The 18,580-nt window shown below is 41.4% G+C and overlaps 1 protein-coding gene and 1 pseudogene across 1 annotated transcript in view; one reads left to right on the top strand and one right to left on the bottom strand.

The window, feature by feature from the left end:
• The window catches only part of LOC111140951 (growth hormone receptor), a 273,022-nt gene that overhangs the window by 2,227 nt on the left and 252,215 nt on the right, over nt 1-18,580 (bottom strand). The window contains exons 6-8 of the mRNA XM_022493224.1: nt 15,580-15,758; nt 7,849-8,014; nt 4,086-4,176 (exon numbers count right to left, since the gene is read on the bottom strand). Of these exons, the coding sequence (XP_022348932.1) occupies nt 4,086-4,176; nt 7,849-8,014; nt 15,580-15,758 (436 nt within the window). The remainder of the gene's footprint in view (nt 1-4,085; nt 4,177-7,848; nt 8,015-15,579; nt 15,759-18,580) is intronic.
• On the top strand, nt 8,437-9,343 carry LOC111140952 (annotated as a pseudogene).

Raw genomic sequence — 18,580 nt, forward strand, 5'->3', positions numbered from 1 at the left:
TTCTAAATAGTTAAATTATTATTTTTAAAGATTTTATTTCTTTATTTGACAGTGAGCAAACAAGCACAAGCCGGGGAGCATCAGGCAGGGGGGGGAAATAGATTCCCTGCTGCACAGAGTCTGATTTGGGGCTCCATCCCAGAACCCTGGGATCATGACCTAAGCCCAAGGCAGACGCTTAATTGACTGAGCCACCCAGGAACCCCTTCAAATTATTTTTTGACCATAATTCATTTCAATGTCTATTCTGCCTGCCTTGCACTTTACTGTATCCTAGCACAATTCCTGGCACATAGAAGGTGCTCAATAAACATTTCCTGAATAAATCTGAACACCTCATTTATGTAGTTCGTTAATAGCGTTAACTAGAATTTATGTCTTAAAATTAACATTGCAGCTCTGGGAAAAAAAGCTTGGAGATTAGCAATTCTAGTCAACTCATTTATTATTTTAAAAAAACCCTGTAAGTCAGAGATGCCACCATTGGGCAGGGATGATAAACTGCTTTTGGGACATTAGCTGATGATATTCCACTAAATGTGAATGGACAGTCAAGTCTATTCAATAGGGAACCCACGCTCTGAATATTTCCATCTGCCTTTTTACCTAACCAAGGAAAAAGCCAAATTCTGTTTTTTATGTTGCTGTAAATGGCTTCTACTAGGTTTACTTAGCAGGGCAAGTGTTAAATCAAATTTGTACCAATGAACAGAAGATACAGGAAAAATACAAATTATTAATAATAACTGCTACTATTTTTTTGAATGCCTCTGATAAACCAGACTGCATAAGATATATTTGGCACTAACCTGTGGACTGGCAAAGAATGGCCTGAAGGCCAAATCAGGTCTGCTCTCTGTATTTGTAAATAAAGTTTTATTGGAACACAGTCACATTCACATTGTCTACACATTGTTATGACTGCTCTCATGCCATGATGGCAGAGCTGAGGAGTTGTAACTGAGACTGCATGGCCCCAGAAGCCTAAAAATGTACTCTCTGGCCCTTTATAACACAAGTTTGTCAACCACACACTAAACATTTTATTTAATTCTTATAACTACTAGGGAGGCAGTTAACATTATCTATGGAAAGATTTAGAGATTTAAGAAATGTATTTAAATCATATGCTATTTCTTGGCACAGCTGAGGCCCAAATCCAAAGTACCTAACTCCAAAACCTAGGCCCTTTGCCTTCTGTCATCCTGCTGTGTTATCCTGCCGTGTGTCTCTCAATGAATACTTTAAATGTCAAAAACACAGAAAAATGCAACACAATTTTAATGACAGGAAGCAAAGATTCCTGAACATGATGCTTGACTTTGTTACGTGTGCCTTTCATTTTTTGCCCAGGATGGTGCACATGCTAGCTATCCGGGCGTGATGGCTGGCTTCATGCCAAGGTGACGGACACTGTGGCCTTTAGGGCCCAAGCAGGTCATGCAAATGAATGAAGGAGGCCTGGGGTGAGGTCAGAGGGCAGTGGGAACGGTGATGGAGAACACAGGCCCTTCCGGAAGGGAATGGCTGGTCTTCTGCTTCAGCATAGGTTGCCATTCAGGAATATCAACCGAGTTTCACCAGATCTTTCAGTTGATAAAGACCCCCTGGAAATCTGGATTTTTGTGTGTAAATTCCCTAGCATGTGAACATTTTGTAGCAAATCCACGTAACACAAAGCAACGACACATGAGGATCTGCAGGCTGAGTCCGGCTTTTGGGTGACCAGTGTGGCGCTTCTGTTTAAGGCCAATCCAGTTCTTTCTCTCCTGATTAGTAACAGCTCAAAGGCTGGGTGAACCGTACGGTGGGAACAACTGACAACACAGTACGGATAAACTGGCATGAAACTCTGTGACTCTTCTAACATTTTTATTCAAATCCAAATTACATTATAAATCTTGTTAATGATCTGGAAAGGGAAAAGTGGCATGGACTCAACACTTCCAATAACAGGCAGGACCTGAAGCCCTTTCGCTCCCTAACATTCCAGGGAAGGCTGACATTAAGTACCTCGTTCTTTGGGGTATCATTTTAATGATCAGAACTTCATGTTCTTTCCGCACCTGCTGACAACTGTCTTCTCCCATTTCCTACTTTCATTGGAACACAGAAATGGAGACCACAACAAGGGTTTTTAGGGGCGAATGAAAGAACAAAACTAATTCTTTTCTATAGAAAATTTAGTATAGGAAATTTGAGAGTACAGTAAAGATTTCAGAGCAATTTTACAATTTGGTAATTCTAAGCGTCAAAGTTTAGAACTTCATTATTCTTAGGGAACACACTTTTGTACAAAGGTTAATATATTTTCAAAATTCTCTTTGTTGAGCAAATTATTTTTTCTTTGAAATCTTGTTGGCTAATATAATTAACATAACAAATTTACATGGCCTTCACAATGACTCAAAATTGACAGCTAATGTTAGGAGTAAATTACTTCATATATATATAGTGGGCATATCTACTGTAGTTACATGTAAATTAGCCCATCAACTGTACGTATCAATACATGCAAATTAATCAACAGAATAATCTGCCTCCTTTGTGGTTGGCATTACATAAATATATAAATTACTTAAGATTCTATAAATGTATTTATTATTTTTTCCCCAGACAACTGAAAACTGTATTTGTCTTGCTTTATAATACTTGTGCTTATAAAAGAAATGTTGCTAAAAAGCTAGATGCAAAATGGAATTCTGCAGAATGAATTTTGCTTTCCCACTGGTGTACATTATAGAACTGGAGATGCAACTCCAATTAAAAAGCTTTTGCAATGTATTCACATAGATACTGTTTTGATTTGCAGATGCCTCTACGCTTCAGCTGGAGAAAGTGTCTTCAGTTCTAGGTATGGTGACCCACCATCTTGGTTAGTCTGCAACTGGGAGGTTTTCCAAGGCACAGAACTTTCAGTGTTCAAACCAGGAAAAGTTCCAGGCAAACTGGGAGTGTTAGTCATCCTCATTCTAGAAGAAGGGGCAGGATGAACCCATGGGACTTAAAAAATACTCTAAATGTAAGAAAATTTGCAATTGGTACTAATAACTTCTCCGATATTTTTCCTGTATTTTGTATTATAATTTCCTGTAGTCTGTGTGGAATTTCTTTCAGGAAGAAAAACAGTGATAGTTCTACAGCTCAAGGGAAATTTAAGGGTCCTACAGTCCAACATGCTTTTATTACCCATGAGAACATGCAGCCCAGAGAGGTTAAGAGACTCAAACAAGATCAAACAGCAGTATCAGAATAATGACTGGGACCTGAGTCGGGATACCAAGAGAATACAGAACACAATCTCTTCAAATTTAGAAAGCATTTTAGCTGTGTTTACAAATATGGGTAATTTGTAATAATTTAATTAAATTTAATAATTTCAATAAAACCTGGGTTTATTCGAAAACTCCATTATATGAAGTCTAAAATGGTTTTATTTGATTGAATTATTTAGGTGGCTTTCGTTTGCCACTAACATTTGCTTGTCCAATAGGACTGTGTTAAACTTAGCTGAAGGTTCAGTGTCACTCCGTTGTCCTAGAATGAATGGGCCAGCTCGTTCAGGACTTGGAACAGATCAAGGGGCAGCTCTGAGATGACAGTCCTGTTAAGGAGGAGCCGATCACAAGATGTGTGGCCACTAACCTCAGCCTCCTTGTCCTATGCATTTTCCCAGGTAGAACAGACACCCAGTGATTCTTTTTTTTTTTTTTTTTAAAGATTTTATTTATTTTATTTGTCAGACAGAGATCACAAGTAGGCAGAGAGGCAGGCAGAGAGAGAGAGGAGGAAGCAGGCTCCCTGCCGAGCAGAGAGCCCGATGCGGGACTCGATCCCAGGATCCTGGGATCATGACCCGAGCCGAAAGCAGAGGCTTTAACCCACTGAGCCACCCAGGCGCCCCCCCAGCGATTCTTGATGATGAACACAACAAAGTGGCAATGTGTAAATAGTGATAATATTTTACTGCATTAATTAAAATTTTCACCCATGATTTTAAAAAGAAATATCAAATAACCAAATGGAAACACATTGGGAAATCCAAACACTGGCAAAAACATCTAAATAGACTTTTTCACACCTACCTTTGCTGTTTAGAAAATATGAATAAAAATAATATCATCGTTAGCCCAAATATTCCAAAGATAATAATTAAGAACCATGGAAACTGGAAATCTGAAACACAAAAGAATATTATCTCACTCATAGAATTAGGAATAGTCAATGTTTACATTTTACTTTTCTTTTTCACATAAAAATATTTCTTAATTTATAATCATCTAGTAAAGTCAGTGATTTCTCTTGACAACCACTAAAACAGAATGTAATGATGTAGGAGTATCTGCTGTTTCAAGGGTATCTTTCTTCACTTCTTTAAATCTTTTCACATATTAAAAAAAATCAAAATGAAGAAGAAGCAAACAGTTTAAGCACAATTCATGTTTATATAAAAAGTCCACAACAACTGTTTTAAGCACCTTATGTGTTCAGGGTGTATCGTTAGTGGCTTCAGATCTAGAAAGACATGCTGTTTATCCTTTCTTTGGTTTATCCTTCTTTCCTTCCCTGCTTCCTCCCCCCCTCCATTTCCCTTCCCTCCTCCTCTCTCTCCTACCCCCTTTCCCCTTCCCTCCTCTCTCTCCTCCCCTTCCCTCCTTTCCCATCCCCTCCCCTCTGCTATTCCTTCCTTCCTTCTTCCCTCCCTCCCCTTCCCTCCTTTCCCCTCCCCTCTGCTTCCCTCCTTTCCACTTCCCTCCCCTCTGGTCTTCTTTCCTCCCTCCCTTCCTCTCTTCCTCCCTCCCTCCCTTCCTTCCCTTCTATCTATCCATTCATCCATCTATCTATCTATCTATCTATCTATTATCTATTATCTATCTATCAATCATCTATCTTACGTATGGTAATATTTTTTTACCCTCCAGACTAAGAATCCATCAAAAAGATGGGGGCAAAGCTTCTATTTTTGAATCAAGACCGAAACTTCTTAGACATGCAGACATATTTTGCAGATTACAAAATATCCTTTGATAGAGGAAGATCACTACAGGGGCTCTCATCTTCTACTTGGTAGCAGAATTGGGGGAATTTGTTCATAAAACTTCAATTTCATTTCTTAAGACCAAGTGGCTACCAGCTACCTGCAGTAGGTTCCCAGTGTTCTCCACTTTTTAACTGAAATAAAGTTGATATACAATGTTCTATTAGTTTCAAGTGTACAACAGGTGATTCAACAATTTTATACATTATTCAGCGCTTAACCATGATAACTGTAGTTACCACCTGTCACCGTACAACGCTATTGCAATATTGCTGCCTACGTTCCCTACGTTGCACTTTTCATCCCTGTGACTTATTCATTTTGTAACTGGAAGTCTGCACCTCTTAATCCCCTTCATCTGTTTCACCTAACCTCCCACATGTCCTCTCCTCTGGCGACCACGAGTTTGTATTCTGTATTTATGAGTCTGTTTCTGCTTTGCTTTGTTGTTCATTTTATTTTGTTTTTTTAGATTACACATACAAATGAAATCACAGGGTATGTGTCTTTCTCTGTCCTACTTATTTCACTTAGCATCATACCCTCTAGCTTCATCTGTGTTGTTGTGAATAGTGAGCTTTCATCCTCATTACGGCTAATATACCATAACGGATGAAGACATGATCGATCGATCTACCTATCTATCTCTCATGCTCACTGCAGCATTATTTATAATAGCTAAGATAACAGAAGCAGCCTAAATGTCCACTAGTAGGTGAATGAATAAAACTGGTGTTTTCATTGGGTAAATACCCAGTAGTGGAGTTACTGGATTATATGGTATTTCAATTTTTTTAAAAAAAGATTTTATTTATTTATTTGACACAGAGAGAGAGAGATCACAAGTAGGCAGAGAGGCAGGCAGAGAGAGAGAGAGGTGGAAGCAGGCTCCCTGCTGAGCAGAGAGCCTGATGCGGGGCTCGACCCCAGGACCCTGGGATCACAACCTGAGTCAAAGGCACTGAGCCACCCAGGCACCCCGATATTTCAATTTTTAACACTCTATATTTTAATACTCTCTTCTTAAGACTCCATACTGTGTTCCCAAGTGGCTGCTCCAATTTACCTTCCCAACAACAGTGTAGGAAGGCTCCCTTCACTCCACCTCAGGGTTATCTGCTTTACACGAAAAGACAGGTCGAATTGACTTTAATGTTGCTTTATTAAAAGTAGGATTTTATGTTGTAATATTCCTTTGTTATTTTTATTTTCTTATTCAGTTATTAAAATCCCTAAGGGAGATATGATGGTTATTATAAAGAATTAGTGGAGGAGAGAATGCCATTTAGTATCTTGTGATATCTGTAAGTTTTTATATCAGTAACATATTCGGGAACATAACAAGCTAGAACTTCCCTTTTCTTTCAACGTGGAAGGAAGAATCAGTTAAGAGATCTATGCTTAATTGAACTAAATGGCATCACAATAAACTTCAAGGGTGTGTGGCAAATGTACTTTTTACTTTTTAAATTTTATTATTATTTTTTAAAAGATTTTATTTATTTATTTGAGAGAGAGCGAGAGAGCACAAGCAGGGGAGGGGCAGAGGAGAGGGAGAAGCAGACTCCTCACTGAGCAGGGAGCCCGACATGGGCTCGATCCCAGGATCCCGGGATCACACCTGAGCCGAAGGCATATGCTTAACTGACTGAGCCACCTGGGTGTCCCGCAGGTGTACTTTTTAAATCAGAATTTCATTATATTAAATACGGTTTAAAAGATCAAGACTGTTAACTAAAACTTAGAAAAACCAGTGCTACAGGCATTTTCATTTAAGTGCTCTCTAGTATCATGAGTTCTACCTGTAGCATCAATACAGAAATAGCAGTTCAGTTTCTCTACAGCTTGTGATTTCGTCAGCAGGCCTCAGCAATTCAGACAGAGCTTCACTGCAGAGGCGCTACGGCTAATTCCCATGTGGGAGGGATCACTTTATACACCTACCGTTCATGGTTAAGCAGACTTCTTTCTGTGTCTAAAGTTCTAATTCTTTTATTCTGAATTCATAGATCCTCATTTCTTTGAACTTGAATTATCTTTGTATTTTTCTTATATAGGTTCTTCTTCTTCTTCTTCTTTTTTTTTTTAAAAGATTTTATTTATTTATTTGACAGACAGAGATCACAAGCAGGCAGAGAGAGAGGAGGAAGCAGGCCTCCCGCCAAGCAGAGAGCCCAATGCGGGGCTCGATCCCAGGACCCTGAGATCATGACCTGAGCCGAAGGCAGAGGCTTAATCCACTAAGCCACCCAGGTGCCCTGGATCTTCAAATGTTCCATGTCATTCTGGCACATAACTAGCATGCGACTTAATAAGCCTGTCTCCAGGTAAAAGCCATACCTAAACTTTCTAAAACCAGAGCGGCTGCCATTGACTAGCTACACTGACATGGTATTAGGCTTTGCCTTCGATGTCACATAGCTACCCATTCATATGGATCCACTATTTCTACACTATGCATTTGAAAAGCAATTTTTTAGACTATCAATGCAAAACAAATTCATTATAGAAATCTTTAGAAATATAGAAAAGTATGAAGAAAAGACTTATCTGAAATTCTGACATCCAGAGATCACCCCATTGACGTCTTAGTGCATCTTCCCCTCTCTAACTTACACCTACCCCCGGACATCCCCTGAATCGAATCATCACAGACTAAGTTCTCCTCCCATTTTTGTAACGAACAGTATCTGTTAAAAAGAGTGAACTTGAGGTCTCTCACCCTGATATTTGAACACCCTGAAACGTAGGCAATGTATTACTCTATTAATAGACAAAAGCCATGTCAGCTGCCATTTTAAATCGTTTACCTTCTTCACATGCAAATGGACTCATCTGAGGAAGTGCTACATAGAGCGCCTCACTGAACTCGCCGTACTTTTCAGAATTTCGTTGTCTGGATCTCACACGCACTTCATATTCTTTATCCAACCTCAACGAGTAAACGGGAACTGATGTTGACAGTACAGGGTCCATCTTTCAAGACAAAATATAAAACTGATGGGTTAGTGAGACAACAACTTGACACAATAAACTCTACTAAGCAGTTTCTACATTTATATTCAAAATGAATTCTGTAAAGTAGATATTTTAAAATGCACTTTTGGTGGGGGGGTGGTTGTTGGGTGTTGGTCACGGTCAGCACCTGCGCAGCTGCCGCAATGGCATGATCGAGCAGAAAGATGGCTGCCGTTGGCTATTCTATTTTTCTGTCTGTGTCAAGACTGTCATAGAGCCTGGATATTTCAGCAAATCCAGTATCAAAACTGACCACAGAAGAACCTAATAGACCAGTAACAATGGAAGACGGTGAGTGAGTTATCAAAAAACTACCATCCCTCCAAACACCAGTCCCAGATGGTGTTACATGTCAGAAATATCCTTCATGAAGTAGAAAGCTCTTGAGCCACATGGTGGATTCAGAAGCTCCTGAAAAGAAGGCCACCCATCCTAATACCTTCAAAACAAGATCTGTCACCTCCTATTGCAAATGTTGGTGAAATGACACATTACTTGTGCGGCCACTGTGTGGCTTTCAACAATGCCACAATCACATTTCCCATGTGGAAGTTGCTCTTTCAGCAGCAGCTGTATGGAATCAAAGCCCGGGACCCGGTGCTTCGGTTGTGGAGGGAGGGCTTTTGAAACTTGTACCGACAAATCCTTCCCCCACTGATGCAGAAGACCACCACATTGGCACTTAGGTTGGTCTGACGGAGGACTTATCTTGCTTTCTCCGAAAGCACATCTGTACCCCTGAGTCAACAACCCCTAGTGTGGCTGCAGTCCTTTCAGGGACAACAGAAGCAATTTTTACTCCACTGAAAAGAAGTCAGACATTGCTTCAAGACTGCAAGCATCATGACAAATTTATAAACACGTACCAGGCTTTTAAGGCACTCAGATGCCATGGAATGAGAGAGTATTATCGAGGCTTGGTACCTGTTCTTTTCCCTAATAGATTCAGCAGTGTCCTTTTCTTTGGCTTTCAAGGTCCCATTAAGGAGCATCTGCCTACTGCCATGACTCAGAGCACTCATTTGGACAATGATTTTGTCTGTGGAGGTCTGCTGGGCACCACATTGGGAATCTTGTTTTTCCCAGTTAATGTTGTGAAAACTCATCTGCAGTCTCAGATTGGTGGGGAATTCCAGTCATTTCCCAAGGTTTTCCAGAAAATCTGGCTAGAGCAGGACAGGAAGCTGACAAATCTTCTCAGAGGTGCTCACCTGAATTAATCATCGGTCTCTCATCTCTTAGGGCATAATCAATGCAACTTAGGAGTTCTTGTTAAAGATTATATGAAAGAAAGCATCAGTTAAGTGCCATTTATTAACTGAAGAGACCCAAGAAGAATGCAATTTGGCCATGTTCCTAATTGGCCAAATGCAAGTTGGTGTCGTAAGTTCAGGGCACAACGAATTATGGGCAAAGCTCTTTTCTTGAAGCGCCAACAAATTCAGAATTAAAGGTTATATCAGGAAAAAAAATAAGACTCATTGGAGGAGTTTGCTACTTAAAGGAAGCTCAAGGCAAATAACTTTGTAAAGAAACATTCTGTTATATGGATCACAGTCCTCAAAGTTATTTTGGTATAAACCCAAAGATATAACAGACTTGTTTAAAGAAATGTAGCTGTATCTTTGTACTAGGCTGTCAGATATTCTATATACAATCAAAGCATAATAGAATTATTATGGAGCATGGTGGAACTATAATGAAAATTATGGCTACGGTGCTTACCCTTTGGAATATTATAATTTTGTACAAAGACGTAAGAACAGGAAAAAAAAAACCATATTGCCACACCAAAACAAATCATAGTCACATATACACACACATGCACAGTTTGTTCTTCGGAAATTCTGGGTAGTCATTCAGAAGATCACAGAGTTGGAAAGGGTCTTAGAAAAACCATAATTGTCTATATTATTCTATTAGAAGCAACTACATACCCATTCTGCTTATTCTAGAGGGCTTAAAGTTACCTCAAATGGACTGCTATTCAAAATTTGCAAAGAAATGTCCCTAGAGAACCTGATGTGGGGCTCGATCCCAGGACCCTGAGACCATGACTTGAGTTGAAGACAGAGGCTTAACCAGTGAGCCACCCAGGCATCCCTATTTATTGATTTTAGAGAGAGAGTGTGAGCGTGTGCATGAGCGAGCTCATGTTGGGGGGGGCGTGGCGGGGCAGAGGGAGAGAGAAACCCAAGCAGACTCTGGGCTGAGCATGGAGCCCGATGTGGGGCTTGATCTCACAACCCTGAGATCATGACCTTAGCCGAAACCCAGAGTCACCGTGTAACCAACTACACCACCCAAGTGCCCCTGAAGCTTCTTAACACGTTATATTTGCATGCCTAAGATGGTATTTTAAAGCATTCCCTAAATATTTTTTAAAACACAGGTGTCCAGTTTTGAAGCCCTAATTTCTGTTATTATAAACAATATTATTTCATTACAGATTTCATTAATAACAAAACCAAAAAGAGTGATTTGATCTCTGCCCCCCTCTTTATCTTCCCTCAACCCTTCAAAGCAGCCACACTAAACCTGATTTCATTTACATGGCCCCTACTGCCAACACTGAACTCTGCCACCTGCCTTTGAGGGTGGTCTCCTTCAGCCAACACTCAGCGCAAGGACTGTTGATATTCTAAGATGTCGCTCTTGGCACTTTTTCCTTCTCCGTCCTGAGAGACAGTCACATCTCAGATTACTTCTTATACTTGTATTACACTGTGCAAATTTCTATATTACACTGCAGATTCCCTGGAGCAAACAGTGCTTTCATTATCTTTGCATTTCGAAAGCCCAGCACAATACGGGTATAGAGTGGGTGCTCGGGAGATGGCCCATACAATGTGGACAGTTCTTTGTCACCCATTATTTCTCCAAAAAACCATACAGGGGCGCCTGGGTGGCTCAGTGGGTTAAGCCTCTGCCTTCCGCTCGGGTCATGATCTCAGGGTCCTGGGATCGAGCCCCGCATACGGGCTCTCTGCTTGGCGGGGAGCCTGCTTCTCCTTCTCTCTCTGCCTGCTGCTCTACTTGTGATCTGTCTCTCTTTAAAACAAAACAAAACAAAAAAACAAACAAAAAAACCCCCAAAAACCCCAATACATTCTTAACTTGATTTAGCAGGTAAATAGCTGGGAACAACTATATCATCACTAGTATCACTTTTATATTCCAAATGCATTTAATTTTAAAAAAAGGCACAGTGATATAAAATTCTACATTTTCAGTGGTAACTTGGATTCCGATTAGAAGCAACAGACAGTAGGGACACCTGGGTGGCTCAGTTGGTTAAGCCACTGCCTTTGGCTCAGGTCATGATCCTAGGGTCCTGGGACTGAGTCCCACATTGGGCTCCTTGCTCAATGGGGAGCCTGCTTCTCTCTCTGCCTCTGCCTGCTTGTGCACGCGTGCTCTCTCTCTCTCTGACAAATACATAAATAAATAAAATCTTAAAAAAAAAAAGAAGCAACAAACAGTAACTTTCCCCCCTCCACTTATGAACCTCACTTGTTCTTTAAGCTTATGGCACTGGTGCTCATAAACCTATTAGAGTGCAAATTTCTTCAGCAGAGGTCAATGCTTACAGATGAACTCTCGGTGTTCACGACAACTCTGTCTGAGACCGTTGTAAGAAACGCCAAGAGGATGTAACTTCACTTATAAAAGTTAAGTGAAGTAGAAGTTAACTGACCCCTTTGGAAGATCTAATGAGCTTCAGCAGGGAGGCGATAAAAAATGCGACAAAGCCAAGCTGGGATGCAGACCTGAATGGCCAACGACTAAGTCCCATGCTCCCAGGGACCCGGCTCAGGTACGAGCTTCGTACCCGTGCATCAGCTGAAACACAGCTAGATCACTGCATTTTCAGGGTTGAAGCTATCATCAGTAAATCTATCAATGCTGACGTTTGGATTCACATCCTTGCCTTCCCTAGACCATCAAACTTTTCGTTTCGGGACTCCTTTACACCCCCCAAAATTACTGAGAAGCGCAAAGATTTTGGTTTATTTGGGTTATGTTTATCACTATTGACCACTTAGAAACTGAAACAGAAATTTTAAAATTAAAATAATATTAAATTGATTTTTTAAAAAAATGAGTGTATTCTCCAAAACCACATAGAATTTTGTGAGGAGATGGACACTGTTTTGCATTTTTACACTTGGACCGGTCTCTTTAATGGCTGGCTTAATACCAGATGGCTGTAGTTTTGCATCTGCTTCTGTGTTTGTTTGTTTGTTTCCTAACAAAGGGTTGCACGTATTTATTACTGAATCAACCTACTGCAGCAGAAGAATAGTAACAGAGAAAAATCATTTCCCTGATAAAACATGCCTATTGTTCAGGTAGCAGAGATGTTTACAGAGTAACAGGATAGGAACACTGCAGAAATACGGGAGCCGTCTCATGTGCGCGATCCCTTAGAGACACAGCTTGGTTCTTCTCCGATTTTACCAATTTTCGTCCAAATCCACCAGGGTATGGGATGATTCTGCTTTTGTTTCTTGGCTAGGAATCGTTTGATCCTGAAAGTCTTGCGAGAAGACAAGGCGAGGAATAGGCTATGAGAAACATGAGCCACATCTGCTTCTCTATTAAATTTGCGTTACATCTGTTGTGTTGTTTTGGTTGACGTGCATGGAATAGGATCTGGTCTCACACAGATACATAGTGAAGAAAAAGTGGGATATTTTATTTTATTATTTATTTATTTTAAAGGTTTTGTTCATTTATTTGACAGAGACAGCGAGTACTAGCAGGGGTAGCAGCAGGCAGAGGGAGAGGGAGAAACAAACCCCAGCAGAGCAGGGAGGCAACGCGGGGCTCCATCCCAGGACACTGGGATCATGACCCGAGCTGAAGGCAGATGCTTAACTGACTGAACCACCCGTTGTTCTTTCGAGATAAAATGGTGTCCCGTGCAAAAAAGCGGCCGGTTCGCTGGCAACTCAGTCATCTGAGTGTCTTGCTAAGACAACCGTAGGCAGCTCAGTACCCTGCAGAAGTGCCTTATGCGTCCCTGACATGCGTCACCCAGGATACTAAAAAGCTAGGTCACCAAAGGGACCCCAAAATGGGATATTTTAATAGCCTTTTCAAATAATTGTGGCTCTTCTTCTTCTTCTTCTTAAGATTTTATTTTCAAGTAATCTCCATTATTTAATACGTTCTATTTTAATTTTTTAAAAAAGACTTCATAACCTCAAGTTTCAGTCAAATGTTTATTCAGCAACTAGATATTGAAATACCTACTATGTGTAAGGCACGGCAAGGTGCTCCAGAGAGCAGTTCTCAGAGTGTGAACTTGCGGAACCCCTGAGGGTCCCTGAGACCCTTTCAGGGAGTCTGCAAGGTCAAGACTGTTTTCATACTAATACTGAAAAGTTATTTGTCTTTTTCACTGGGTTGAGATCTGTATCTATGGTGGGAACACTGCTTTCGGCTGAGCCCAATCAAAGCGGTCATTCCACCTTTCCACCTAGCACTTTGGATGGATCATTTCCCCACTCATGACTTTGGTTACATCACGTATTACTCATTTGGAAATGACACAGTGAAAAATACTGGATCTTTGAGTTATGTAAATTTTCTAAATGTTCACATGTTTTATTATACAATATAAAAAAATCACTCTAGCTCATATCACCATCCATCTCGTCAGGAAAAGTCTTCAAGGACTTGGAAAGCTCTCAAGCTCACCGCTGGAGATCTGATGCAAGTCTTCCCAAACTCAAATTTTCCTTTGAAAGCTCAAGTTTCATTGGTAACAACTACTGTTGACTGTTTTTCTTGGACTGATAAGCCCACCTCATTCTTTTTTAAGATATGTTTGCCAAGTCTTTGCCAACTTCACTATGAATAACCATCTATTAGTTTATCAGTTGTTCTTTCGAGATAAAATGGTGTCCCGTGCAAAAAAGCGGCCGGTTCACTGGCAACTCAGCCATCTGAGTGTCTTGCTAAGACAACCGTGGGCAGCTCAGTACCCTGCAGAAGTGCCTTATGCGTCCCTGACATGCGTCACCCAGGATACTAAAAAGCTAGGTCATCAAAGGTTGAGATTTAATAACATTAATAAAATGTGCAGCTTCATCAAGACCATTCTTATGTGGGGCTGGCTTTCTCCCCATTACCATAAGCGCACGGGGGTGGTGAGCATGGTGATGGTCACTGCAGTTTAGAATGTATTATTTGTTTCAGGGGTATAGGTCTGTGATTCATCAGGCTTACACATTTCACAGTGCTCATCAGAGCACATACCCTCCCCAAGGTCCACCACCCAGCCATCCTTCCCTCCCTCCCTCCTCCACTCCAGCAGCCCTCAGTTTGTTTTCTGAGATTAAGAGTCTTATTTGAGTGGTGCCCGGGTGGCTCAGTCAGTTGGGCATCTGCCTTTGGCTCAGGTCATGATCTCAGGGTCCTGGGATCGAGCCCTGCATTGGGCTCTCTGCTCGGTGGGGAGCCTTCTTCTCCCTCTTCTGCCTCTGCCTGCTTCTCTCCCTATGTCCACTCTCTTTCTCCATCAAATAAATAAATAAAACTTTAAAAAAAAAGTCTTATTTGACTCAACAACCAACTGGGCTTTTTTAAGTTAATGGAACAGATCTCTAAATTAAAATGATGCTAGAAACAGCACCTCAAAGCCTGGTATGTTCACAGCTGCTCCAAACTTAACTTTAATGACAAAACTGGCTTCTTCTCCAGCAGATCCCTGAACAGACAATCGTTGGTGTCTCAAAATTCTGGGAATGAATTTGCCAGGCCACAGGGCAAAACCTGCTGACTGGCCAGAAACCACTTGGCTTGGCCAGGGTTACGACTTTGTGATTAGACTGATTTAGAATTAGTTATATTGGGAGCAGCAAGATAATCCTGTTTTTCTCCTAGCTGTGTGCCATGTGGAACCTATCTAAGTGCCTAGTTCCCATATATTTGTCAAGGAGGTAAGGTGTTCAGAGATCAACCACCACCATGCTCCTCACCTACATAAAAACCTCTTAGCTCGATTCTTCCCTGACATATGTAACAAAACATTCTTCTGAAACCTCTAGGGGACAAACTCCCTTCCTCTGTTTCCCTCCTGGAGTCACTTATGAACTAGCATTAATGGGGGTCTTGCAAGTATAGCAACAAAAATTGTGGGAGAATATCTAGCCATAACTCACGGTTGATCTTGATCATGACTCTTTCCACGTTTAGCGACATCCCCAAGGATAGCTTAAGTGGCTAGAGTAAACAGGGCACTGAGGATGAGTGGGGAGATAGTTTTCCTTTCCTTCCTTAGGCTCCCACAGAAGCTCCATGTAAGCATCTGCTGTTGGACGGAATCCCAAGATAATATTTTACTGATTATGTCTGATTATGCCTGTTTTCCTCAAATAAGAAAATACGGAGTCTATAGCACGAACATGTGGCCTGAGGTCAAAAGGCAGTCTAATGGTATATGAGAGAGGTGTTGATACAAAGAAAGAGAAAAGACGAAGCATTTTTAAGTGTCATATGTAAGGACATCTTACCATTTTCCACTGGGACTCGTTTATTTCTTTGTACTGCAGCTCATACTCCAGGACTATCCATCCCTTCCGAACATCTGCATTGGGTGGTGGTTCCCATCTCACTTGGATATCTGCATGAATCCCCGTTAAACTGACGTTCAGTAAAGTCCAGTTGAGGCCAATGGGTGGATCCGGTTGCACTGTGCATTTTAACAGAGAGTTAGGGCACAGAGACACGGACAGATACAGCTTCCTTTGATGAACGGCTTTCTTCTGAAAGACCAATTACTTTATGCATTTTTATTATTCATACCCTTAATTCTTCCAATAGTCTTATTATACTCTCATTGTATAAGAGAGTATCACTTTTTTTTGACTTGAGTATGATCTGTTTTTAACTTTGAAGAAAACCCCTACACAAAAAAATTCCTTTTCAAGTTTAAAATCTGATCCAAAATTTTTCTTGAGGATTTGCCATGTCTTACATTTCTTTTTTTTTTTTTTTTTAAGATTTTATTTATTTATTTGACAGAGATCACAAGTAGGCAGAGAGGCAGGCAGAGAGAGAGGGGGAAGCAGGCTCCCTGCTGAGCGGAGAGCCCGATGCGGGGCTCAATCCCAGGACCCTGAGATCATGACCTGAGCCGAATGCAGAGGCTTAACCCACTGAGCCACCCAGGCGCCCCTTACATTTCTTTTAGCCTTGATAGGATTAATGCTTTGGGATTTTGGCAGTGGAATTCATTGTAACTAGAAACTGAGTTAAGACCTAGAGTATTTAAACATGGGGCTGTTTTGGAACGAGGGATAGAGAAACCTTTTTTATTCCAAATTGTTTATTACCTAGGGCAAGGATCTTGTCTTATTAATTTCTGTATCGCTACTAGAACAATCCTTCCAAACATTCAGCTAATGCTCCTTAGCTTGTTGTCTTCCTAGCTACGTGTGATGATTTTTTCAGACCTAAGAAGGCACTATGCTCTTCTCTCAAACGGTGATGAGTCAGGGTTTTCTGTCTCTTACTTAACCGCATGTGAACAATCTGAAATAGTGTTTTGCTTGGTTTCTACGGACATACGGTACATTCTCTAGTAAATCAGCTGTATTCTGCTTATCAGGACTGCAGAGACTACAACTTCCCAAAGCCTGATGAAGAGAAATATGGATCCCAAAGCTAGGAACTATACCCAAATTTACATTCTAGATAGTTCCCCATGAATTATTCCTCCTTGGGTCTCAGTACCGATGTTTTCAAAAGTCACTTGCAGATACAGAGTAAAATTTACTTTCTTTTCTACCGTGTGTAGAAGGTCACCTAGAGTGTTGCCAAGTCTGGATCCCTTGGGTTGGCCAGAGAATCGCCTACAGATGTAAGTGTGAGGAGCTCTAACTGGCTGTTAAACTCTGGTGGCCCAAAGGGGAAGCTCTTGCACTCAACCAGAGTGAAAACAGACCTTACTGTAAAGGAGCGTGATATTGGCCCTTGTAGAGTGGACACAACTTTAAAAAAAATAGGGTATCCAAATATGACTAATAATGATCACTTTTGGAAATTAAATCAGAGGGATCTTCAGAATAGCTGAGCTGCATATGGCTACTGTCAGGACAGTAACGTTTTGCCCTTCCGGATTTGTTGGGGATGGAGGAATTCTGATAACTGAAGCTTAACCCTTTAAGAGACCAAAACATATAAATGTTTTTGATGGGAAAATCTCAACTTACTACTCATGTTTCATCTTAAAAACTCTCCTTTCTATTTTAAATAGAAGATTTGGAACATGGTTCTTTTTGGGAAGGCTTGTACCACTGTTAGAAGCATAATAACAGCCTCCCCCTTCCCTCTGTACATCCTGCCAAGTGCTGTCCACAGCTCCCCTGAGAGGTTGCAAAAGCACCTGAGACTGAGTACATCCCTAGGCAGCCCCGGTCCCCTCCTCAGAATGCGCTCCTCTGTCACTTTCCCTTTCTCTCTTAATGGTGGGTCCATTCCTCCAGGTGCCCAGGATGAAATGAGTGAGCTCTTCCTTGACGCATCATTTCCCTCACCACCCCCACATTCTGTCAGCTGTACTTTCAAGATGGTCCTGGAGTCCAACCACTGCTCGCCACCTGCACCTCCACAACCCAGTCCTGCCATGATGCTTTTTTGCCCATATTGCTGTTTTAGCCTCCGAAGTGGTCTTCTCCTGGGGTCCCCGTCCTCCTTCACTCTATTCTCAATACCCTCCTCGATATACTGGTCACACTGGTTATTTTCACCCTTGAGTTAGACCACATCACTCATTTCAATCCTCCAAAGCCTTCTTCCTCTCTCACTCCAGGTGAAAGCCAAAGTTGTCCAATGGCTTCAAGGGTGCTATAACTTTGCCTCAAAGATCCCTCAGAAGTGGCCTCTTACATTCCCCTCCTTGCTCACTCTGTACCAGCTCCTCTCCTCACCGTGCCATTCCTCAAGTGAGCAAGGGAACACTCCCATCACAGGAGCTTTACCCTTCCTGTGCCCTCTTGCTGAAGGGTCCGTCCCTCAGATGGACACATTGTTTTCTCAATTTTTTCTTTATTCAGCAAAGCCAGTTCCGATGACTCGATTAAAATTGCAACCTCTCCTGCACTCCTCTCCTCCCTCCCTATGTCATTTTTCCTCAGAGCATTGTCTCTCTCTACAGTGAGATAAAATCCCAGGAAGGGAGGAGACATTTTCTGCTCCTGATCCCTAGAAATGTACCTGGCCCAAGGAAGTGACTCAATAAATATTTGCTGAATGCAAGAATGAACAACAAATGTCTACTAATACAGTACTTTAAATCCAAAGATGAGCCCTGTGAGGTAGTAGCAGAACACTCACATAATGCGTGGGGAAGCTGAGGCCTGTGGTTGTCTTCTTCAGATCGATTAGGCTCACCTCCTTCCTTGTGGTCTCTCTTTCTCAGCTCCCTCCCTCCTTCCCTGCTATGGTTGTAACTGCCTATCACCACCTTTTGCCTTAATTATCACAAAGATTATCACCAAGTCTTCTAACCTC

This window comes from Enhydra lutris, unplaced genomic scaffold (genome assembly GCF_002288905.1).
Source record: "Enhydra lutris kenyoni isolate GAN:26980312 unplaced genomic scaffold, ASM228890v2 scaffoldscaffold5, whole genome shotgun sequence".
Classification (NCBI taxonomy): domain Eukaryota; kingdom Metazoa; phylum Chordata; class Mammalia; order Carnivora; family Mustelidae; genus Enhydra; species Enhydra lutris.